This window comes from Emys orbicularis, chromosome 5, assembly GCF_028017835.1.
Source record: "Emys orbicularis isolate rEmyOrb1 chromosome 5, rEmyOrb1.hap1, whole genome shotgun sequence".
Classification (NCBI taxonomy): Eukaryota; Metazoa; Chordata; order Testudines; family Emydidae; genus Emys; species Emys orbicularis.
Genome location: NC_088687.1, coordinates 12,317,179 through 12,341,334, shown reverse-complemented (window position 1 = coordinate 12,341,334; position 24,156 = coordinate 12,317,179). Strand labels below are relative to the sequence as shown.

General features: G+C 53.6%; 3 protein-coding genes and 1 pseudogene across 3 annotated transcripts; 2 read left to right on the top strand and 2 right to left on the bottom strand.

The window, feature by feature from the left end:
• On the top strand, positions 1-2,178 carry LOC135879286 (interleukin-8-like). The gene is made up of 4 exons (XM_065405212.1): positions 1-73; positions 1,265-1,391; positions 1,491-1,574; positions 2,118-2,178. Exons 1-4 carry the CDS (start codon positions 1-3, stop codon positions 2,176-2,178), a joined length of 345 nt encoding a protein of 114 aa, XP_065261284.1.
• A 5,102-nt stretch (positions 2,179-7,280) lies between these two features.
• On the top strand, positions 7,281-8,128 carry LOC135879207 (growth-regulated alpha protein-like). The gene is made up of 3 exons (XM_065405113.1): positions 7,281-7,473; positions 7,733-7,859; positions 7,939-8,128. Exons 1-3 carry the CDS (start codon positions 7,281-7,283, stop codon positions 8,126-8,128), a joined length of 510 nt encoding a protein of 169 aa, XP_065261185.1.
• A 3,596-nt stretch (positions 8,129-11,724) lies between these two features.
• LOC135879335 (interleukin-8-like) lies at positions 11,725-13,916 on the bottom strand. Its single transcript, XM_065405289.1, has 4 exons — positions 13,844-13,916; positions 12,512-12,638; positions 12,329-12,412; positions 11,725-11,785 (listed from the first exon to the last, which is right to left on the bottom strand). The coding sequence occupies exons 1-4, from the start codon at positions 13,914-13,916 to the stop codon at positions 11,725-11,727; spliced, it is 345 nt and encodes a 114-aa protein (XP_065261361.1).
• An 8,049-nt stretch (positions 13,917-21,965) lies between these two features.
• On the bottom strand, positions 21,966-22,880 carry LOC135879357 (growth-regulated alpha protein-like; annotated as a pseudogene).
• Between the last annotated feature and the right edge of the window lie 1,276 nt (positions 22,881-24,156).

The following is a 24,156-nucleotide window of genomic DNA, read 5'->3' as shown; positions in this document are numbered from 1 at the left end:
ATGAGCCGCCCACGGAGCTTCGCCCCCGGCAGCCCCCTGCTGCTGCTGCTGGCCTGCGCCGCGCTGTGCCGGGGTAAGGGGCTCGCTGCGCCGGGGTGGCCCCGGGACCGGGGGTGGGGGAGTCTCGCTTCCTACTGGGGATTATGTAAGAGGAGGGATGGTCCCGCTATTGTGGGGAGCTTTCCTGGCTTCTGGTGAAATGGCCTAGTCGCTCCCACTTCCTTTACCTAGAGGCCTCCCTGCCCTGGAGGACACCCCTTCCACTCTCCGGTCTGGCAGAGTCCTCTTAACCGGACAAGGCGGGGCCCAGGATTCCTGGGGGGGCTCGACCCCCAACCCTGTTGTGGTCACCTGGGACAGGGGCTTGGGTGTCCCCACCTCGGGGTACCCTCTCTGCACTGGGCACCTCCCTGACCCACTGATCATTCCATACAATTTAAAGCAAATACAATGTATTTAACCAGCAATTAATTTTTAAAAGAATAAGGAAAAATGGGAGAGGTTAAAGGAGAACACATCACCCGGCTCTGTGGCTGGGACATCACAACCAGTGTCTCTGGAACGTCAGGGCCGTTGGCTGGCCCCAGTTGCTCACCGCACCCCCCTCCAGACTGCTCCAGCTCCAGCCCCAGCTCCACTGTTCTAGCTCTGGCTCCACTCTGCCTCAGCAGGGCGGCTGCTCTGCCTCCAGCCCCCTGGGCTGCTTCTCTGGCCCCTTTGGCTGCTACAGCTCTGCCCCCAGGACAGGTCTGCTCTGTGGGCTGCTTCTGTGACTCTGCTCCCAGCTCTGACCGGCTTCCTGCGCTGCTTTTCTGGCCCTCACAGCTCTGCCTCCCAGCTCAGCTCGGGCCCCTGCTCTCTCCTTAGCTCTGCCCCACTCTGTCTGACCCAGGCAATTCCAGCTCACACGGAGGATGGGACCCTGGTCTCCTGACTCCCTGATTAGCCTGCCCGCCCTGTCAATCAGGCTGACCTGGAGCATTGGCCTCTCCCCATTGTTCCTGGGGACTGTCAGTCTCAGGCTCCTGATTTCCCATCAACTCTTCCCCTTTCTTTTGGTACTGGGACTTAGCCAACCAAAACAAACCCTCACTGAGTTTTAGTAAGGGGACAACAGTCCCCTTACACTTGGAAGGATGGATGGGACCCAGGTGTCTGGGAGCCAGCCGTATGCGGGGAGTCCCGGGAGGATGGATGGGACCCAAGTGTGGGGTGTCCCCAGGCCACCGGCAGCAGCTGAGTCTTCCTCCCCCTCCCCTGGCAGATGCCCCCATGACCGGCGAGCTGCAGTGCCAGTGCCTCCAGACCCATGCCGCGTTGATCCACCCCAAGCGCATCGCCAACGTGGAGCTGATCCCCGAGGGGCCCCACTGCGGGGTGCAAGAAGTCATGTAAGTGTCGGGGCCCTGCTGCCACTCCCCCAGCCTGCACCCCCCGCCCCGCCCTGCCAATCCCCTGCTCACCCCGCTCTCCCCTCTGCCTCCCCGCAGAGCCACCTTGAGGGACGGCAGGGAAGTCTGTCTGGATCCCACCGCGCCCTGGGTCAAGATGATCACCACCAAGATCCTGAACAGGTACCTACCCTAGGGGTGTCGCTGTTTGTGTTGTGCTAGCGGCCAGGGCCCCATCGGTGAAGGGCCAAAATCCCAATAACGTGTATATAAGATCTTGACCACAGTCCCTGGTAAGAACCTTTCACATAGGCCCAAATTCCACTGCCTGCTCTGAGGCATGAGTTCTAGTTAACAACGGACAGTACATGGCTAAAGAAAAGCTGGGATGAGCAGGGAACAACCTTGTATGTTTCATCTACACATAAAGCTGAGACAGCATAACTCCAGGTGGAGAGCAGGCATTGGGAGGCTTCTCATGCGTTCTAGGCACATAGCTCACTGAGAGGAGCCTTGCAGGCTACTCCCTGGTTCAGGAAGAGAATACGGTGCATATTCCCCGGATGCCGACCAGAGTTCAGGGCGAGGCCTAACATGATAGTGTGAGTTATGCCATCCTCCCTCACAGATGCCAGTCCCAGTTCACGGAAGCGCATTGGTAACCCATACACAGTTGTCATTGCTGTGCACTGTTTACTATGTTCTTTTTGCTTTAAAACCCTCCAGTAAGATACCTGTGGACCAACCTGCCTTGGCAGACACCGTCATTCCGATGGACCGAAAATAAGGATTTAACTTACCCATTGCAAGGGGAGAATTTAGAGGGATAACACCTGTGTATTAGCAAACATGTTATCCTGAGCTATGGGCGGAGCCATTATGTCATCTTTTAGACTATTGGCCTATTGTGCTAATTTTGTCTTGCTGCTAGAACCTATCCAGGGGCTCGGGAACTTCCACCCCGTCGCTTCTCTCCGCCCACTGGCACCCTATATCATCTATTGTAATCAATCATTTAGCCGTGTCTCACTGAGCCTAATAAGCGAAGTGACACTCCGCCAGCGCTGTGCGTAATAAACCCTCGTGCTTGACTCTACACGGTGTCGAACTTCTGTTCAATCAATCGGTCCCGCTCTATTGCACGAGCTGTCCAGGGAGCGGCAGACTGAGTCTAAAGCAGGTGTGGGTGTTGCAGTGACAATGGGCCAGATTTTATCAGAATTGTCCATTGGTTATGACTCAGTGGCCCTGTGGGGCCCAGGTTATATGATGGGGTGAGAAAGCCCGGGAGTCATCCAGCATAACAGTTCACATATAATGTTTGTTTGTGCTCTTAGCCATCAAACTGGGCTGCTACCTGTGGCTGGTGGGGTCCCTCCCTGCCACTAAATGCCATTGATTTACCTGCATCATCACTGTCCGCTATTCCTTCTGTCATGCCAGGGCTGTCCCTACCCATACGCAAAATACCCAGCTGCGTGCTGCTCCAGCCCCTGCTCCGCCTCTTCCCCATGGCTCCGCCCCTCCTCCGCCCCCGTGTCTTTCCACCCCTGCTCCACTCCAGCCCCCCAACTCCACCCCTTCCCCAAAGCGCCTGCCCCATCCCCCCCACTCCATTCCACCCCCTCCCCAAAGCCCCCACGCTGCCTCTTCATTCAACTTCGACGTGTTCCACTCAGTTATTACAACCTGTGCTTATTTATGTATTTATTAATTCAAGTGTGTGTCGCTATTGAATCTATGCAGCAGCTAGGTATTTTGGGTAAGCCCCTGTCTTTGAGTTCTATCAAAATACATGAAAGGAAATGGGAGTCTTGCTGTTTTATTACATATTAGAGCAGGGGTCGGCAACCTTTGAGAAGTGGCATGCCAAGTCTTCAGTAATTTTGAGGTTTCGCGTGCCAGTAATAAATTTTACATTTACAGGGGCCCCTCGACAGAACCCCAGACTGGCAGAGGGCTGAGCGGGGCAGCGGCAGGAACCCCGGCTGGCAGGGGCCAGTGGACGGAACCCCAGACCACGGCTCCTGCCAGCCAGGGTCCCAGCCGCCGGCGCCGCTCAGCCCGGGGTCAGTGGGGCCGGCTCTGGTCCATGGACATATAATTTAGTGGGTGGAAGATCAACTGCTGCTTCCTTATGGAATTTGGGTCGAACACCCAGCACGGGGCCCGCTCCTGCTCCCACTGAAGCACAGGGGAGGCTTGCGGCGTCGTTCTACTAGACGGCCTGTGCGATGGGGGGGTCTGGAGCCTTACAACCTGACCCACACAGGACCTGACTACAAGTCCGAGGGTTGGGCTGGTCTGAACTTGCCAACCCGAGACTTTCAGGCTCAGGGCCCGCCGGCCACCTCCCAGTGCTTCATTTTTGCCAGGGCTGAGCCCCACCACCTCTAGGTTTGACAGTTCATAGCCCGGCACCTCTGGGTTTGCTGTGTCAGTTATTAAAGGGAAAAAATTGCTGGAGCTCCGGTACCTCTTTCATTACAAATTAAACACTGCCACCGCCTTGCTGCGCTGAGCACCGAGCTGTGAGTGCCTCTCACTTCACAGCCCCACCGGCGCAGTGCAGGGACTGCCAGCAAGAGTGGGACCCACAATATGGGCTGGTCTCTCTGCCTTGCAAATCAGCACCAGTGAACCCTTAAAGCGACACTCCACAGTCATGTGATCTAGGCTACAACCTACAGGCCAGTTACGCTCCTGGAGCTGCTATGTCCTTACTCCTCTGTGTCCCTACCCTGGAGAGCGACCCTACCTCGGCACAATGCACCCAACTTCTCAGACTCAGAGAGGAAAAATTCTAACGTCTGGTGGAGGCTTCTTTCCAATGACCTCCACTCGCTTTTCTGTATGGGACATATTTTTAGGATCCACTATTGTAATGTAAGTATGGCCATACTGAGTCAGACCAAAGGTCCATCTAGCCCAGTATCCTGTCTGCTGACAGTGGCTAATGCCACGTGCCCCAGAGGAATGAACACAACAGGTAATCATCAAGTGATCCATCCCCTGTTGCCCATTTCCAGCTTCTGGCAAACAGAGACTAGGGACACCATCCCTGCCCATCCTGGCTAATAGCCATTGATGGACCTATCCTCCATGAACTTATCTAGTTCTTTCTTGAACCCTGTTATAGTCTTGGCCTTCACAATATCCTCTGGCAAAGAGTTCCACAGGTTGACTATGTGTTGTGTGAAAAAATACTTCCTTTTGTTTGTTTTAAACCTGCTGCCTATTAATTTCATTTGATGACCCCTAGTTCTTGTGTTATGAGAAGGAGTATATATCACTTCTTTATTTACTTTCTCCACAACAGTCATGATTTTATAGACCTGTATCATATCATCCTTAGTCATCTCTTTTCTAAGATGAACAGTCCCAATCTTATTAATCTCTCCTCAATCGGAAGCTGTTCCATACCCTTAATCATTTTTGTTGCCCTTTTCTGAACCTTTTCCAAGTCCAATATAGGCTTTTTGAGATGGGGTGACCACATCTGCATGCAGTATTCAAGATGTTGGCGTACCATGGATTTATATAGAGGTAACATGATATTTTCTGTCTTATTGTCTATCCCTTTCCTAATGATTCCCAACATTCCATTCGCTTTTTTGACTACCGCTACACACTGAGCGGATGTTTTCCGAGAACTATCCACAATGACTCCAAAATCTCTCTCTTGAGTGGTAACAGCTAATTTAGGCCCCATCATTTTATGTTTTCCAATATGTATTACTTTGCATTTATCAACATTGCAATTCATCAGCCATTTTGTTGCCTGATCACTCAGTTTTGAGAGATCCTTTTGTAGTTCTTCGCAGTCTGCCTCGGACTTAACTATCTTGAGTAGTTTTGTATCATCTGCACATTTTGCCACCTCACTGTTTACCCTTTTTTCCAAGATCATTTATGAATATGTTCAACAGGACTGGTCCCAGTACAGGCCCCTGGGGGACACCACTATTTACCTCTCTCCATTCTGAAAACTGATAATTTATTCCTACCCTTTGTTTCCTATCTCTTAACAAGTTATCAGTCCATGAGAGGACCTTCCCTCTTATCCCATGACAGCTTACTTTGCTTAAGAGCCTTTGGTGCGGGACCTTGTCAAAGGCTTTCTGAAAATTTAGGAGCTTTCGAAGGTTAGAAGAAAATGCTGCCCCCCTGGGAGAAGAGGGACACCCCCATTCCTAATGACATAGGGGTTCTATTTCTAGTCCTGAAGGGTAAAATGCTTATTGTACTTTGAACCTGAACAAGCTCTGGGTTCTGGCTCTGGCCTGATGGGTGAGCATAAGCAAGTCTGTGCCTCCTTTGACAAAAGCCCAAAACTAGAGCTAGGGAGTATTAATACTAATCCTTCTGTTACTAAGAAGATGTCCTGACCATACAAAGACTTGTCCAGGTTTAACTTGACACACTCAAGTAGTTCCATTGAATCCACTGGGATTAGTCACAGTGCAGAAGATTAAGTCTTTGCAGGATCACACTGAACCATGCCATTGAATTAAGTTTTTCATTTAAATTCCCCACAACTCATGTAAGTCTTATTTTAGGTGAACTTTGCTTCTTACTGCACAACTGTAAAGCAAAATAGGTAATTTGGCGCAGAAGAGAACAGTAAATTAAGGGCTTAAAACCCTCTATTTCACTGCTCTGACATAGCCCCATATTTGTCAGAAAGCGCCGCACCTCGGGTTTGGAGTTCTGGGCAGAGAATGCCCCTTGGGGGGCAAATTTTTATTTCTGAAGCTTGGGTGATATGGGGCGGATCTTGCAGCTCTTAGGGGAAGCTCCCACTAACTGCAGAGGGAATTTTTGCCTACGGACTGCAGAATCGGGCACCATTTCTTTTGTGGGCTGAGCTGGTTGAGAGGCGTCTGTACTTTGAACAGAAAAACACCAGCCTCACAGTTGCTTCCTATTTAAGATGCGTAAGGACATATGTCCTGGGCTTTCTGCACAGCTGCTTCTTTGTTTGCGTGTGTTGCAATTCCCACAGATCCCACTGTTTTGAATGTCTGGTCATTTTCACTGCTTCTCTATTTGCCCAATATGGTTGCCAGAGCAAGAATTGTCCCGAAGTGCTCTCACGTTCAGACTGGAGAGACAGAAGGTCTCACTCACGGTTAAGTTAGTGTCTGTAAATACAGTCATGAGACTCTCCCAGCACCGGCTGCACTGGGTGATTTGTGCCTGGGTTGCTGTCAGCCAGAGGCAATAAACCAGAATTACAATATTGGCGCCGATAGTCACCAGTGAACTACGAGTTCATGCTCAGACCCCAGGGGATTAACGTAACAGCTGACTGCCGAGTTGCTGTCTTAGCTTCCCCTTGACTGTGGAAGTTTTTCAATGTTTCGCAAGCCTGCAGATTGCTGCGTACTAATGATAACCGCCGAGAAAGCAGGGTCCCTACTGCTTCCCATCAGCTAATGCTGCTGGGGCAGGTCGCTGGGGCTAAGGCTGTGCGGGTTTCCCGAGAAGTGACCCAGTCTCCTAAAGGGAGCAACAGCAGCCTCGGGCAGAGCCGTGCCGCTGAACTGGAGCAGCGATGGGCGCTGCACCCCAGGGAGAGCCGGGAACTGGCCCGAGCAGCGGGGGAGACTGGGGCAGGAGAAGAAGCGGGTGTCCAGCCACGAAGCTTTCGGCCTTAGGAAACTCGGTTATCAACACTGAAGGGAAACCGCCCCTTGCAGGGCAGGGCATCCCGGGCACGGGCGGTGGATCGCTACTCCGGGAGGGAAGGTGTCCGGATTTGGGGTTCCGGGCGGGGATCCCGGCCCCCGGGCCGATCCCCGAGCCCAGCCCTTGGCGCGGGGCCGGGGCAGGCGGGACCCGGCTGAAGCGGATTTCTCCGGCCGCTCCGCCCCCTCTGCCCCGGGTATGTCCCGGCCGGGTCCCCGCGGGGATAAAAGCGGCTGCGGGGCGCTGCGGTGGCTCACAACTGAGCCGAGCCCAGATCCCCAGCACCAGCCTCCGCCGCCAGCCCGGACCATGAGCCGCCCACGGAGCTTCGCCCCCGGCAGCCCCCTGCTGCTGCTGCTGCTGCTGGCGGCCTGCGCCGCGCTGTGCCGGGGTAAGGGGCTCGCTGCGCCGGGGTGGCCCCGGGACCCGGGCTGGGGGAGTCTCGCTTCCCACTGGGGCTTGGAAGGACGGATCGGACCCAGGTGTCCGAGAGCCGGCCAGATGCGGGGAGTGCCCGGGGGGATGGATGAGACCCAAGTGTCTGAGAGGCGGCCGGATGCGGGGAGTCCCGGGGGGATGGATGGGACCCAGGTGTGGGGTGTCCCCGGGCCGCCGGCAGGAGCTGAGTCTTTCTCTCTCTTCCCTGGCAGATGCCCCCATGGCCTGCGAGCTGCGGTGCCAGTGCCTGCAGACCCAGGCCGCGGTGATCCCCCCCAAGCGCATCGCCAACGTGGAGCTGATCCCCGGGGGGCCCCACTGCGGGGTGCCAGAAGTCATGTAACTGTCCTGGCTCTGCTGCCCCTCCCAGCCCCGCCAGCCCCGCGCTCACCCCGCTCTCCCCTCTGCCTCCCCGCAGAGCCACCACGAAACACGGCAGGGAAGTCTGTCTGGAGCCCACCGCGCCCTGGGTCAAGCTGATCGTCACCAAGATCCTGAACAGGTACCTGCCCGGGGGGTGTCGCTGTTTGTGTTGTGCCAGCGGCCAGGGCCCCATCGGTCCCGCTCTATTGCACGAGCTGTCCAGGGTCCAGGGAGTGGCAGACTGAGTGTGAAGCAGGTGTGGGTGTTGCAGTGACAATGGGCCAGATTTTATCAGAATTGTCCATTGGTTATGACTCAGTGGCCCTGTGGGGCCCAGGCTATATGATGGGGTGAGAAAGCCCGGGAGTCATCGAGCATAACAGTTCACATATAATGTTTGTTTGTGCTCTTAGCCATCAAACTGGGCTGCTACCTGTGGCTGGTGGGGTCCCTCTCCCTCCCTGCCACTAAATGCCATTGATCTACCTGCATCAGCATTGATTAGCTGTATCAGCACTGTCCCTATTCCTCGTGACACACACAGCGCCCACGGAGGGCAGCTGGAGGCTAGTGCACAGGGAATGTCACTTGTAACGTGTGTTCTGTTGTCTGACTGTTGCAGTCAATCTACCAAACTGTGAGGGAAGAAGAGGAAATGAACAAGGAACTACAACAGAAACTACCTGTGTGTACAAGGGGAAACCAGTGTGAGAGAGAATGGGAACCTGAGGCTGGACAACTAGCCATGATGAACTCTCTTCTTTTGAAGGTCTGATAGTCCAGCCTGCGCTCCATTCAACTTCAACACATTCCACTGAGTTATTACAACCTGTGCTTATTTATGTATTTATTAATTCAAATATATGTCGCTATTGAATTTATTCAGCAGCTAGGTATTTGGGGTAAGCCCCTGTCTTGGGTCCTGTTACAGCTCAAGCAATTCAGGTAGTCTCAGTCTTTGGAGAAGTTGTTCTTGTACATATTTGTCTGATTACATGAAGTGATTATGAGCAGTAGTGTCTCAAGAGAGAGCTCATTGTTCATCCAATCCACATTCTAAACTACTCATCGCGTCAAGATGAATAGCATTGTGAAGCTGTGCCTGGGTGCAGTGCCTGGCTTGGGAATAACCAGGACTTCAGATTCTGAAGCTGCCAAATATTCAGGATTACAAAATAAGGTAGGTGGAGCAAGTACAAGAACTTGCTACAGTCCTGAAATCTGTTGTCTAGGTACATGTCTCTGGACACAATCAGCCGTTTGATTCATAGTCTGTTTCACATAACTATGACAAGGAGACACTAGTTAAGTGATCTTCATGGAAATGTGGCTTTCATGCCGTAGCTAAACTGTTATAGCCATAAAAAGACTGTCTTTTGATATGAATGTTCTTCAATATTTTATATGCAATTTAAATATTTGGTATTTATGCTGAAGGTTTAAGAACAGTAACGTTCTGAACATCCTTGGACATTTTATGTCTGCATTGTATGACATACTGTCATGTTCCTGTAAAATAAATGGCATTGCTAATTCTACTGTACTAAAATGCAATATTTATGTAATGATGGTATTTTAAAAATAAACATTTCCTTTATTAAAATATATTGAGTAGTCTGGTCAGTCCAAAGTGAAAATGAAAATGTCAGTTGGGCTACCCGAAAAAACAACAACAGTTGAATAATGTGTCTTGTATGCACCAACTAATGTTATTTATAGAAAAGCTAATTTACATCACTTCAAGAAACCTCCAACCCCAGTTAGAATTTTCCTCTGTTCAATCCTGAGAAGTTGGATATACAGTGCGCAAGGCAGGCTAGCTCTCCAGTGCAGGGATACACAGAATGAGTAAGAACAAAGCCTCTCCGTGCTAGTTCATTTTCCCTGTATTTGTGTCCAAGATTGCATGGTGGTGGAGTCTAGAGGATTTACTGGCACTGATTTGTGATGCTGTGTGACCATCCCACACTCATGCTGATAAAGTTTTCTGTATCACACCATCATATGGTCTCTCTAATACGGGGTCGGCAACCTACAGCACGCATGCCAAAGGCGGCACACGAGGCAGTTTTTACTGGCACGCTTCTGCCAGCCAGGGTCCTGGCTGCCGGCCCCACTCAGCCTGCTGCTTGCCTGGGAGAACAGAATCCTAGGCTGGCAGCGGGCTGAACGGGGCCAACGGCCAGGACCCCGGCTGGCAGGAGGCGGTGGCCAGAACTCCAGACCGGTGGCGGGCTGAGGCGCTCAGCCCGCCGCCGGTCTGGGGTTCTGGCCACCGGCCCCGCTCAGCTTGCTGCCAGCCTGGGGTTCTGGCTGCCGGCCCCTTGCCAGCCGGGGTCTTGGCCCCATTCAGCCTGCTGCCGGCCTGGATGGATGAAACCCGGGCCGGCAGCGGGCTGAGTGGGGCAAGCGGATGGAACCCCAGACCAGCAGCGGGCTGAGCGGCTCAGTGCGCTGCCGGGCTAGGGTTCCGTCTGCTGCCTGCGCTGACGGTCTCGGGTCCTGGCCGCCGGCCCCACTCACCCCGCTGCCGGCCTGGACAGATGGAACCCGGGGCCGGACGCGGGCTGAGCGGCGCCAGCAGCTGGGACCCTGGCTGGCAGGAGCCGTGGTCTGGGGTTCCGTCCACTGGCCCCTGCCAGCCGGGGTCCCTGCCGCTGCCCCGCTCAGCCCTTTGCCAGTCTGGGGTTCTGTCGAGGGGCCCCTGTAAATGTAAAATTTATTACTGGCACGCGAAACCTCAAAATTACTGAAGACTTGGCATGCCACTTCTCAAAGGTTGCCGACCCCTGCTCTAATATGTAATAAAACAGCAAGACTCCCATTTCCTTTCATGTATTTTGATAGAACTCAAAGACAGGGGCTTACCCAAAATACCTAGCTGCTGCATAGATTCAATAGCGACACACACTTGAATTAATAAATACATAAATAAGCACAGGTTGTAATAACTGAGTGGAACACGTCGAAGTTGAATGAAGAGGCAGGGTGGGGGTTTTGGGGAGGGGGTGGAGTGGAGTGGGGGGGTGGGGCAGGGGCTTTGGGGAAGGGGTGGAGTTGGGGGGCTGGAGTGGAGCAGGGGTGGAAAGACACGGGGGCGGAGGAGGGGCGGGGCCATGGGGAAGAGGCGGAGCAGGGGCTGGAGCAGCACGCAGCTGTGTATTATGCATATGGGTAGGGACAGCCCTGGCATGACAGAAGGAATAGCGGACAGTGATGATGCAGGTAAATCAATGGCATTTAGTGGCAGGGAGGGACCCCACCAGCCACAGGTAGCAGCCCAGTTTGATGGCTAAGAGCACAAACAAACATTATATGTGAACTGTTATGCTGGATGACTCCCGGGCTTTCTCACCCCATCATATAACCTGGGCCCCAGAGGGCCACTGAGTCATAACCAATGGACAATTCTGATAAAATCTGGCCCATTGTCACTGCAACACCCACACCTGCTTCAAACTCAGTCTGCCTCTCCCTGGACAGCTCGTGCAATAGAGCGGGACCGATTGATTGAACAGAAGTTCGACACCGTGTAGAGTCAAGCACGAGGGTTTATTACGCACAGCGCCGGTGGAGTGTCACTTCGCTTATTAGGCTCAGTGAGACACGGCTAAATGATTGATTACAATAGATGATATAGGGTGCCAGTGGGCGGAGAGAAGCGACGGGGTGGAATTCCCGAGCCCCTGGATAGGTTCTAGCAGCAAGACAAAATTAGCACAATAGGCCAATAGTCTAAAAGATGACATAATGACTCTGCCCATAGCTCAGGTTAACATGTTTGCTAATACACAGGTGTTATCCCTCTAAATTCTCCCCTTGCAATGGGTAAGTTAAATCCTTATTTTCGGTCCATCGGAATGACGGTGTCTGCCAAGGCAGGTTGGTCCACAGGTATCTTACTGGAGGGTTTTAAAGCAAAAAGAACATAGTAAACAGTACACAGCAATGACAACTGTGTATGGGTTACCAATGCGCTTCCGTGAACTGGGACTGGCATCTGTGAGGGAGGATGGCATAACTCACACTATCATGTTAGGCCTCGCCCTGAACTCTGGTCGGCATCCGGGGAATATGCACCGTATTCTCTTCCTGAACCAGGGAGTAGCCTGCAAGGCTCCTCTCAGTGAGCTATGTGCCTAGAACGCATGAGAAGCCTCCCAATGCCTGCTCTCCACCTGGAGTTATGCTGTCTCAGCTTTATGTGTAGATGAAACATACAAGGTTGTTCCCTGCTCATCCCAGCTTTTCTTTAGCCATGTATTGGCCGTTGTTAACTAGGCCTCATGCCTCAGAGCAGGCAGTGGAATTTGGGCCTATGTGAAAGGTTCTTACCAGGGACTGTGGTCAAGATCTTATATACACGTTATTGGGATTTTGGCCCTTCACCGATGGGGCCCTGGCCGCTAGCACAACACAAACAGCGACACCCCTAGGGTAGGTACCTGTTCAGGATCTTGGTGGTGATCATCTTGACCCAGGGCGCGGTGGGATCCAGACAGACTTCCCTGCCGTCCCTCAAGGTGGCTCTGCGGGGAGGCAGAGGGGAGAGCGGGGTGAGCAGGGGATTGGCGGGGCGGGGCAGGGGGTGCAGGCTGGGGGAGTGGCAGCAGGGCCCCGACACTTACATGACTTCTTGCACCCCGCAGTGGGGCCCCTCGGGGAACAGCTCCACGTTGGCGATGCGCTTGGGGTGGATCAACGCGGCATGGGTCTGGAGGCACTGGCACTGCAGCTCGCCAGTCATGGGGGCATCTGCCAGGGGAGGGGGAGGAAGACTCAGCTGCTGCCGGCGGCCCGGGGACACCCCACACATGGGTCCCATCCATCCCCCCGGGACTCCCCGCATACGGCTGGCTCCCAGACACCTGGGTCCCATCCATCCTTCCAAGTGTAAGGGGACTGTTGTCCCCTTACTAAAACTCAGTGAGGGTTTTTTTTGGTTGGCTAAGTCCCAGTACCAAAAGAAAGGGGAAGAGTTGATGGGAAATCAGGACCCTGAGACTGACAGTCCCCAGGAACAATGGGGAGAGGCCAATGCTCCAGGTCAGCCTGATTGACAGGGCGGGCAGGCTAATCAGGGAGTCAGGAGACCAGGGTCCCATCCTCCGTGTGAGCTGGAATTGCCTGGGTCAGAGAGTGGGGCAGAGCTAAGGAGAGAGCAGGGGCCCAAGCTGAGCTGGGGAGCAGAGCTGTGAGGATTCAGACGGGACAGAAAAGCAGCCCAGGAAGCCGGTCAGAGCTGGGAGCAGAGTCACAGAAGCAGCCCACAGAGCAGACCTGTCCTGGGGGCAGAGCTGTAGCAGCCAAAGGGGCCAGAGAAGCAGCCCAGGGGGCTGGAGGCAGAGCAGCCGCCCTGCTGAGGCAGAGTGGAGCCAGAGCTAGAACAGTGGAGCTGGGGCTGGAGCTGGAGCAGTCTGGAGGGGGGTGCGGTGAGCAACTGGGGCCAGCCAACGGCCCTGACGTTCCAGAGACACTGGTAGTGATGTCCCTGCCACAGAGCCGGGTGATGTGTTCTCCTTTAACCTCTCCCATTTTTCCTTATTCTTTTAAAAATTAATTGCTGGTTAATACATTGTATTTGCTTTAAATTGTATGGAATGATCAGTGGGTCAGGGAGGTGCCCAGTGCAGAGAGGGTACCCCGAGGTGGGGACACCCTAGCCCCTGTCCCAGGTGACCACAGCAGGGTTGGGGATCGAGCCCCCCAGGAATCCTGGGCCCAGCCTTGTCCGGTTACGAGGACTCTGCCAGACCGGAGAGTGGAAGGGGTGTCCTCCAGGGCAGGGAGGCCTCTAGGTAAAGGAAGTGGGAGCGACTAGCCCATTTCACGGGGTAGTGCAGAAGCCAGGAAAGCTCCCCACAATAGCGGGACCATCCCTCCTCTTACATAATCCCCAGTGGGAAGCGAGACTCCCCCAGCCCGGTCCCGGGGCCACCCCGGCGCAGCGAGCCCCTTACCCTGGCACAGCGCGGCGCAGGCCAGCAGCAGCAGCAGGGGGCTGCCGGGGGCGAAGCTCCGTGGGCGGCTCATGGTCCGGGCTGGCGGCGGAGGCTGGTGCTGGGGATCTGGGCTCGGCTCAGCTCTGAGCCTCCGCAGCGCCCCGCAGCCGCTTTTATCCCCGCGGGGACCCCGGGGACATTCCCGGGGCGGAGCGGCCGGAGAAATCCGCTTCAGCCGGGCCCCGCCTGCCCCGGCCCCGCGCCAAGGGCTGGGCTCGGGGCTCGGCCCGGGGGCCGGGATCCCCGCCCGGAACCCCAAATCCGGACACCTTCCCTCCCGGAGTAGCGATCCACAGCCCGTGCCCGGGATGCCCTGCCCTGCAAGGGGCGGTTTCCCTTCAATGTTGATAACCGAGTTTCCTAAGACCGAAAGCTTCGTGGCTGGATATTCATGTTTCATTACAAACAGACGCCTCTCACCCAGCTCAGCCCACAAAAGAAATGGAGCCCGATTCTGCAGTCCGTAGGCAAAAATCCCCTCTGCAGATAGCGGGAGCTTCCCCTAAGAGCTGCAAGATCCGCCCCATATCACCCAAGCTTCAGAAATAAAAATGTGCCCCAAGGGGCATTCTCTGCCCAGAACTCCAAACCCGGGGGGCGGCGCTGCGTGTGGGTGTGGAACTGCTTTACAGTTTGCTCTGTCCAGGGGAAGGCGATGCTCGCATAGTGACAATCCCGTTCCTCCTACCAAAGCAGCCGGAGCTGGAAATGCAATGCTGGGCGAGGTCTGTCACCGGCACAGAGAGCCAGAGGGGTGTTTTACATGTCAAAACCATCGTCTTGGGTTCGGTGTTTCCCACTAGTCCCTGTGTTCCCTGTTGTGCCATTATTTGGCAGGAGGAGAAAAAGTGACCGAATTCAAGGAATATTTTCGGCCAGCGGATCTCCGGTTGATTTGTCTTTGTGCAGCAAGCAGGCGGTGCAAATCCATTTTCTCCCTTTACAAATGACAAACCGAGAGCAGCTCTGTTCTAAGCCCCCGTCCTGCTGCAGTTATAACGAAGGGCGAAACTCCCTTTCACTTCCGAGGGGCCAGGGTTTCACCATTGCCGTCACTTGCTGTTTTAGGTGGACAAGGGACACAGAAACAACTGCTGCATCAATGTCCCCCCAGCACGTAGCACGCATAGCCGATATAGACCGCTGTTAGTGGGCGGTTCTGAAGGGTACCTGTGGGGGTCACATTCCCTGAAACCAGCCCGCTCCCGTCAGCTCCCGGGGAGCCCTGCTAAAGGAGTTTGCTCTGTCGCTTCTGTGAAGGGAAGAGCTTGACATCTCCGAGTGTATATGTGCACCCTGGGGCGGGCAGGGGTGATTTCCAGGTCCACCAGATCACCCTGCTACTTCTGCTCAAGCCAGTGTGCTGGCAACAGACGTGTAGCCCGTGGGGCAGGCTACTAGCCACCCACAGACGTGCCCGTTGGCGTCAGTGTAAAGGCACCACACCCTTTAGTACCACTGGATTGGGTAGGACGGGGCAGTGGGGAGGAGGGGTCCTACCCCTTTCAGGAACACCGGCTCTTACAGCTCAAGCAAGCCTGGGCTCAATGAAGGATCCCCCTGCCCCGCCCGGGGCCGGGCCGCTTGGGGAGGGAAAGGAAGCTGGGGCGGACTGACTGGAAGCCGTGTAGGCTCCTGGGGACCTTTGCTTTGCTGACTCAGCTCGGGGACTCTGGACCAGGGCTCGGAGCGCCTTATGAGCTGCTGGTAAGACGGTGCCTTCCCTGCGACTTCCTAAAGGATAGGGCTATTTGTGTTGTTAGTTAGCCCCAGCTTCCCCCTTTACAACGGGTAACACACAGCTACCCTGCTATTAGAGTAACCCTGTTCAAAATCACTGCAGAACACACAGACTAACTGCCTGGGGACATTGGTTGCAGGGCTGTTGCAGCTGTACTGGTCCCAGGGTAGGAAAGAGAGAAGTTTGGTAAAACTACAACTTTTTATTGCACCAAATTCTGTTGAAAGGACAAGCTTTTGAGCTTCTCCGAGCTCTTCTTTAGGTAGGTCTGGAGAGTGGTTCCCAAACTGGGGTTCGTGAACCCCTGGGGGTTCGTGAAATGTTACAGGAGGTTGGGGGGGGGGGGGGAAATTCCCTAATGGCGGACAGAGCTGTCCCTAGGGTCCCCGGACAGCAGGGGGCCAGCAGTCCGGAGCCCCTGGCCGTAGAAGATCTAAGCAGATCAAAGCAAGCATATCTATCACACTGAGGAGAATTAAACTTCAAGACTCCTTATACAAATGGAAAGGGAGTGGATATTTTTTGCTGTTTTTAAAATTAAATAGGCAGCTAGTATTGTTTTTAAAATGATCATGAAGAACAAGTTTAAGCTTTGTTGTAATGTGCCTTGTTTGCCTGGACTGCTCAAGACCTGAATGCTTGTGTAGGAGGAAGTCTTTGAGTTGACTTCTTAATTACCTTCCTGCTGTTTCACATCTGATAGTCCTTGATGAAATATAGGAGCCTTGTCTTATAACAGACTTATTCAAAGTGATACAAGCTACGAAAGCGAGATTTTGGAAGAGTATTGCCGTTTTCATAATGTAATAAAAATACTATAATGCTAAATAATAATAAATAGTGTGTAATAAGCATGTCATAAAAACAAATGTTATATTTCCAAGCTCACTGCTTTTATAATTTATACTCAGGTAAAGGAGAAAATCCCTGGAAATATTCATTTTTAGGAGGGGGTTCACGAAACTTGACATTTTAGTGAAAGAGGTTCACAGGTTGTTAAAATTTGGGAACCACTGGTCTGGAGAATAAAGTAGAGTGTCCAAGCTAAATACAAGGTGGGACAGATTGCTAAGCATAAGGCATTAACACATGTTGTAAGAGATGACTTAAAATGAAGTGGGCAATAACACTTCTGCGGTTTTAGGACTATGGAGAGTGATTTTAGGCAGCAGGTTTGTTCCAAGCTGTTGTAATGGACCATGAAACCAGCGTCTCTGTTAAATCGATGGTTTTTAGTATCCAGCAGTTATGAATTTAAGTTCCCAGGTTTGCCTTTTGAACGTGTTGTGCAGGTTTCCTTGATGAGCCTAGGAATGTTAAGTCATATCTCTACTGGCTATATTCTGGCTATATTCTGCTTGCTGTAACTCCTTCTTGGCTCTAAGAAAATAGTAAAATACTATGATGAAAGGGGATGAACTTGGTGCTGTTTTGTTTACAGAGTGCTAAACAGCATGGGCATGATCTCATCTTACGCCCTGTTCACTGATGTGGTTCAGGAGTAACTCTAGTAGAATCAGTGGAATTACCCTGATGTAAAACTGGTGTAAGTGAGAAGAGAATCAGTCCCCATGATTGGTGGAATAGATGCCAGGCAAGAAAATGCCAGGGGAATACGTGTTTGCTGAGCGTTGGTTCTAGGATATTAGAGAGACAAGGTGTGTGAGGTAACATCTTTTATTGAACCAACTTCTGTTGGTGAAAGACAAGCTTTTGAACTACACAGAGCTCTACTGGTCTGGGAAAGGTAACTAGAGTGATATAAGGTGGAAGGATTGTTTAGCAGAAGAAGTTTGACATATTTTAAGGAACCACAGGACATGAAAAAGGCAAATTATTGTAATAAAACAGTGTCTTTATCAAGACTGTGATTTTTAGTGTCTAGTGAAGTGATGAATGTAACCTCGCAGGCTCATCTTTTTGATGTTGCTGTGTAGATTTCCTTTTAGGCTGAGGACTGAGAGGTCAGCTATGGAGTGATCACTTTGTGAAAAGTGTTTGCCCACCAGTGATTTGGTGTTTTTGTCTCCTTTTTCCTCTGTGCGTTTGACAGCATCGCAATGTGGCTTTGGCCATATAATTATTGTGGAATAAATAGCAAATGGAATCATTACCCATGACCTGAGCTTTCTTACAAATACGGTGTTATATCAAAGCAGTGAAATAGAGGGTTTTAAAGCCCCTTAATTTACTGTTCTCTTCTGCACCAAATTACCTATTTTGCTTTACAGTGGTGCAGTAAGAAGCAAAATTCACCTAAAATAAGACTTACATGAGTTGTGGGAAATTTAAATGAAAAACTTAATTCAGGCATGGTTGAGTCTCCAGATTATTAGACTAAAACTGTGATCCTGCAAAGAGTTAATCTTCTGCACTGTGACTAATCCCAGTGGACTCAGTGGAACTACTCAGTGTGTCAAGTTAAACCTAGACAAGTCTTTGTATGGTCAGGACATCTTCATAGTAACAGGAGAATTAGTATTAATACCCCTTAGCTCTTGTTTTGGGCTCTTCATCGACTTTGTCAATGGAGACACAGACTTGCTCATGCTCACCCATCAGGCCAGAGCTAGAACCCAGAGCTTGAGTCCCAATCCAATGCTCTAACCCATAGGCCGCACTGTCTCCTATCAGTCCTGTGGCAGGGCCTAAGAACCCCAGCATGGATCTGGGTTTAACTTGCTGTGATCCGCGCTGCACAAACACATGACGAAGGGAAGGCTCTGGCCCCAAAGAGCTTAAAATCCAAGTATAAAACAGTAAAAATAACAGTGGTGAAGTCAATGGGAGTGGTGGGTTTTCAACACCTGTGAACATCAGGCCTTGTTTCAACACAACATGAATGCATGTGCTTAACTTTAAGCTTGTAGGTCAGCAGAGTAAGTCAGTCAACTCCCACTGAAGTCAATGGGAGTTAAGCATGTGCTTGAGTGCTTTGCTGAATCGGGGCCCAAACATCTCCCCCAATATCCTCAGCGCTACCAATCTTCCTGTGTAACAGAAGCCAGCTCTCCTTGATCCCTTCTTTCTAGTGCCTTAACCACACAAACATCTTTCCTCTTGAATGATCCTGTTCTTGGTCATGTTTGTTTAATGCTTTGCAAGTCCCCTGGGACTCCTGGGTGAAGTGGGTGTCCCAAAGGGACCGACCTGCTCCTGACGGGAGCACAAAGATGACAATGACAAATGTGCCTTGGATTGAACCCTTCTGAATATTGCTTTCCAAAGGCCGCTCTTCCTGCTCCTTTCCTTGTGCCCCTGGAGAGAGGCACACGCCTGTGCTGGGGGGAAATGGGCTTTTGGACATAGCGTGGGGGCTGCTGACTTCAACCTGGCTCAAGCGAGATGCACAAAGTAATCTCCAACTCAGGGCACTCAGTCTTATTCAGTCAGGAGTGTAGCCTAGATCACATGACTGTGGCGTGTCGCTTTAAGGGTTCACTGGTGCTGATTTGCAAGGCAGGGAGACCAGCCCAAACTGTGGGCCCCACTCTTGCTGGCAGTCCCCGCACTGCACCGGTGGGGCTGCGAAGTGAGAGGCACTCACAGCTGGGTGCTCAGCGCAGCCAGGCGGCGGCAGTGCTTCATTCGTAATGAAAGAGGTATCGGGGCTCCAGCAATGTTCGTACTTTAGCCACAGGGCCGCCGGGGGGGGGGGGCAAGTGGGGCAATTTGCCCCAGGCCCTGGGCTCCGCATGGGCCCCGCGAGCCCTGTCCCGGCGGCGGTCCGGGTCCTCGGCGGCATTTCGGCGGTGGGGGTCCTTCAGTGCTGCCGAAGACCCGGACCGCCGCCCGGTGAGTCCCAGCGCCGCAGCCAGGGCCGGAATCGGGCCCCGCAACGTCCCGAAGGAGCTGCCGCCCAAGTCCCGGCACTGTCGGCGGCAGCAGCTCAATCGTGGCCGCTGTCTTCGGCGGCATTTCGGCAGCGGATCCTTCCTCCGCCGCAGCGACTGAGCTGCCTCCAAAGACAGCGGCGGGACTTGGGCGGCAGCTCCTTCGAATCGGGCCCCGCGGGGCCTAAAGCCGGCCCTGGCCGCAGCTCCCCCGCTTTGCCCCAGGCCCCCTGAATGCTCTGGGCGGCCCTGCCCAGCAAACCCAGAGGTGCCGGGCTATGAACTGTCAAACCTAGAGGTGCTGGGGCTCAGCCCTGGCAAAAATGAAGCCCTGGGAGGTGGCCGGCGGGCCCTGAGCCTGAAAGTCTCGGGTTGGCAAGTTCAGACCAGCCCAACCCTCGGACTTGTAGTCAGGTCCTGTGTGGGTCAGGTTGTAAGGCTCCAGACCCCACCGTAGTAGAACGACGCCGCAAGCCTCCCCTGTGCTTCAGGGGGAGCAGGAGCGGCCCCCGTGCTCGGTGTTCGACCCAAATTCCATAAGGAAGCAGCACTTGATCTTCCACCCACTAAATTGTATGTCCATGGACGATGTAGTGAATCTGTGCCTATGGGTCTAACACTTCCTTCTGGGAATGTCCTCCATGAAACGCAGGTAGGATGGAACCAGAGAAAGGGACACAGCGCTTTCACAAATGTCTACAGTTAAGCACCTCCAACCCCCCTTTTTTATTTGCAGCTAGAGCATGCACATGCCCTGAAAATTACTTTATATATAAAGCAAGTGTCTGCTGGGCTCTTTCCTTGGAGCTGTCTTGTTTCCTATAACAAGAAAGAATCATTATGTGCCTGATCTTGCAGAGTGCTTTAAGCACATGCGTAGTCTCATGGCAAGCTAAGCAAATGTGCAAGTCCTTGCAGCTTTCATAGCCACAAACCACTTTCCGAGGCTCAATTTCCCTTCACGATGAAGTTTGTAGATGATGAGTTTAAATATTGCAACGCTGGACCCAAGAGTCTGTTAAATGCAGACAAACATTAAATAAAATAGGAAAGGGGATGAAGCTTGGAGGCAGGTGTGTATCCTACCAATTCCCACCCACACCACACTTTCCCCGGGGTCCCACTGGGACAGATACATGGACATGAACACTTAACTGAGTTGAAGACTCAAACCACTTTTAATCAGAAAATATTTTAGTACAGTACAATTTGTAATACCACTTCTACACAGAACATGACAGTATGTCATACAATGCAGACATAAAATGTCCAAGGATGTTCAGAACGTTACTGTTCTTAAACCTTCAGCATAAATACCAAATATTGAAATTGCATAGAAATAATTTAACACATCAAAGGAGAGCGCTAAAGAGTTTGTAGAGACGACAGCTAGTGACTGGAAGCCACATTTTTACAGAAAAGCAACCTTTATGAAAGGAGAATCGCTGCTAGTCTGTTTCACCTAGCCAAGCAAATGATTCTGTGTCCCAGGGATATGTGCCTTGGCAACACATTTCAGGATTGTAACAAATTACGGTGCTTGTTCTAATTGGATTTCACTTCGTAATCTTACAGATTTGGCTCAATGCTGGGCAGCCCCAGAATCTGAAGCTCTGATTATTCACAACCCAGCAGGCATCCTGCACATCCCCAATGGGAAAGGCACAGCGCCCCAGTACTCCCCACCCTGAGCTGCTCAGAGGATCTGAGGGGAGGGGCTATTTGGAATGTGTATTAGATTAATAACAAGCCATCTCTTGAGCCACTACTGCAGCATTATCCCTTCAGGTGATCAGGAAGATCTAAGGTGCTTAACAAAAAAAAAAAACAAAAAAAACTACCTAGCCATTGACGAGCTATACAGAGATGAATTAATAAATACATAAATAAGCACAGGTTGTAATAACTCAGTGGAACGCGTGGAAGTTGAAGGAAGCGCAGGCTGGACTATCAGACCTTCAAAAGAAGAGAGTTCATCATGGCTAGTTATCCAGCCTCAGGTTCCCATTCTCTCTCACACTGGTTTCCCCTTGTACACAGAGGTAGTTTCTGTTGTAGTTCCTTGTTCATGTCCTCTTCTCCCCTCACAGCTTGGTAGTTTTACTGCAACAGTCAGACAACAGAACACACGTTACAAGTGACATTCCCTGTGCACTAGCCTCCAGCTGCCCTCCGTGGGCGCTGTGTGTGTCACCAGGAGTAGGGACAGTGCTGATACAGCTAATCAATGGCATTTAGTGGCAGGGACCCCACCAGCCACAGGTAGCAGCCCGGGTTAATGGCGAAGAGTACAGACACTTATTTAAACTCGTTTTCCTACATGACACCTGGGCTTAGTTTCTCCCCCTATAATGGAGCTGGACTGATTGGCCCAGCTTGGCCCCGCGGTTTGTAATGAGAAGTATCCACCGGTTAAGACTCAGTGGCCCATCTCGCCCCTGCAACACGGACACCTGCTTCAGACCGAGTCTGCTGCCCACTCTCCCATGACACGGGACAACGGGCGTTAGAGCTGCACCCACGGGCCGCTGGAACAACACAAACAACCACACACCCCGGGCAGGTACCTGTTCACGATCTTGGTGACGATCAGCTTGACCCAGGGCGCGGTGGGCTCCAGACAGACTTCCCTGCCGTCCCTCAAGGTGGCTCTGCGGGGAGGCAGAGGGGGAGAGCGGGGTGAGCGGAGGGTTGGCGGGGCGGGGAGGGGGGCGCAGGCTGGGGGGAGGGGCAGCAGGGCCCCGAAACTTACATGACTTCTGGCACCCCGCAGTGGGGTCCCTCGGGGATCAGCTCCACGTTGGCGATGCGCTTGGGGTGGATCACCGCCGTCTCGGTCTGCAGGCACTGGCACCGCAGCTCGCCGGCCATGGGGGCACCTGCCCGGGGAGGGGGAGAAAGACTCAGCTCCTGCCGGCGGCCAGATACTCTGCAGGGGGGCGGCCGGGGGACACCGCTCGCCCCACACCCTGGGTCCGACCCATGCCTCCGGCCCGGGCCTTCCGCGCATCCGGCCGGCTCTCGGACACCTGGGTCCCTTCCATCCCCCGGGACTCCCCGCATGCGGCCGGCTCTCGGACACCTGGGTCCCTTCCACCCCCCGGGACTCCCCGCATGCGGCCGGCTCTCGGACACCTGGGTCCGATCCGTCCTTCCAAGCCCCAGTGGGAAGCGAGACTCCCCCACCCCGGGTCCCGGGGCCACCCCGGCGCAGCCAGCCCCTTACCCCGGCACAGCGCGGCGCAGGCCGCCAGCAGCAGCAGCAGCAGCAGGGGGCTGCCGGGGGCGAAGCTCCTTGTACGGCTCATGGTCCGGGCTGGCGGCGGAGGCTGGTGCTGGGGGAATCTGGGCTGGGCTCCGTTGTGAGCCACCGCAGCGCCCCGCAGCCGCTTTTATCCCCGCGGGGACCCGGCCGGGACATTCCCGGGGCAGAGGGGGCGGAGCGGCCGGAGAAATCCGCTTCAGCCGGGCCCCGCCGGCCCCGCCCCAAGGTCTGGGCTCGGATATCCCGCCTGGCGCCACCAGGGCGCCCGGAGCAGAGCGGCCGCAGCTCCCGGCTCCTCAGCCAGGTGACAAAGAGCTGGAAGCTGCGGGGAGGGGCCGCTGCCTTAGCTCCCTGGGGAGAGGCAGCAGCAAAAGCAGCGGCTGCCCCTGCAGCTCCCAGCTGTTTGCAGCTGCCTCTTCCCAGGCCACAGCTCCCAGCTTGCCGGTTCCAGCAGCTGCCCTGCAGGGAGGGAGCCCGGTGGCACCATGTGACCGAGCAGGGCCAGCAAACCCTGGCAAAAGTCTAGGGGGGCATGTGACCCCCATGTGCCCCCTCCCCCCTGGCTTCTGCCCAGCGGGGGGGGGGGGGGTTGGGACTTCAGGGCAAGGCGCATCCCAAGAACCCGCTCCCTGCAGGACTGAAGCCCCAAGCCCTGACAGGCGCCTCCTGTGGGGCTGAATGTCTGAGCCCCGGCAGGTGCGACCTGGCTCTTGAACTTCTGAAGATTGTCACATGCAGCTGGAAGGGTCAGACAGTTTGGCCCCTGTCCTAGCCAGTGAATCGCCCTGGGGGAGGGGGAGGGGTAGGGGGAGGGGGAGGGGGAGGGGACGGGAACTGGGCGCAGCCACCAACCTGGGGGGTCTGAAATATGCACAGTCCTGTGATTTCTAAGCTTGAGGGGGGAATGAAGACATAGTTCGGCCCAGAATCCTGCTGGAGTTTGTGTCCTTCAAACGCCTTCAATTCCAAACCCTGAGCAAAGTGTCACTTCTCTGGTGGGGGTGAGGAGAGCTCTGGGGTCAGTCTGGGGAAGTATTTCCTTATACACACGTCATTTTACTGCCGGATTAATGTGTAATGACAACAACAGAGGCTGCCTTGCAGTGCAGAGAGGCAGACCCTGTACCCTTGTGTAAGGAAGGCCGGGTCAGACCCGCATAGTGCACAGAGGGTTTGGCCTGTGTGCATCGGCTAAAGGTGATGACACCATGTATCCAATTCTGCCCTTGGTTACAGTGAAGCCAGTCCGGGGGAACAGGTGTAGCGGAGGGCAGATTTGTCCCTCGTGTTTAATGTACTGTCTCCATCTAACTCCCTCCTCAAGCTAGTTCGTGGGATCTTAGTGCCTATTGCTGCTCATTCAGTGGCATAGCTTTTTATTAGGCCTCTAATGCTCCCTCTATGAAACTAGTTCACTTATTGTAACACTCGA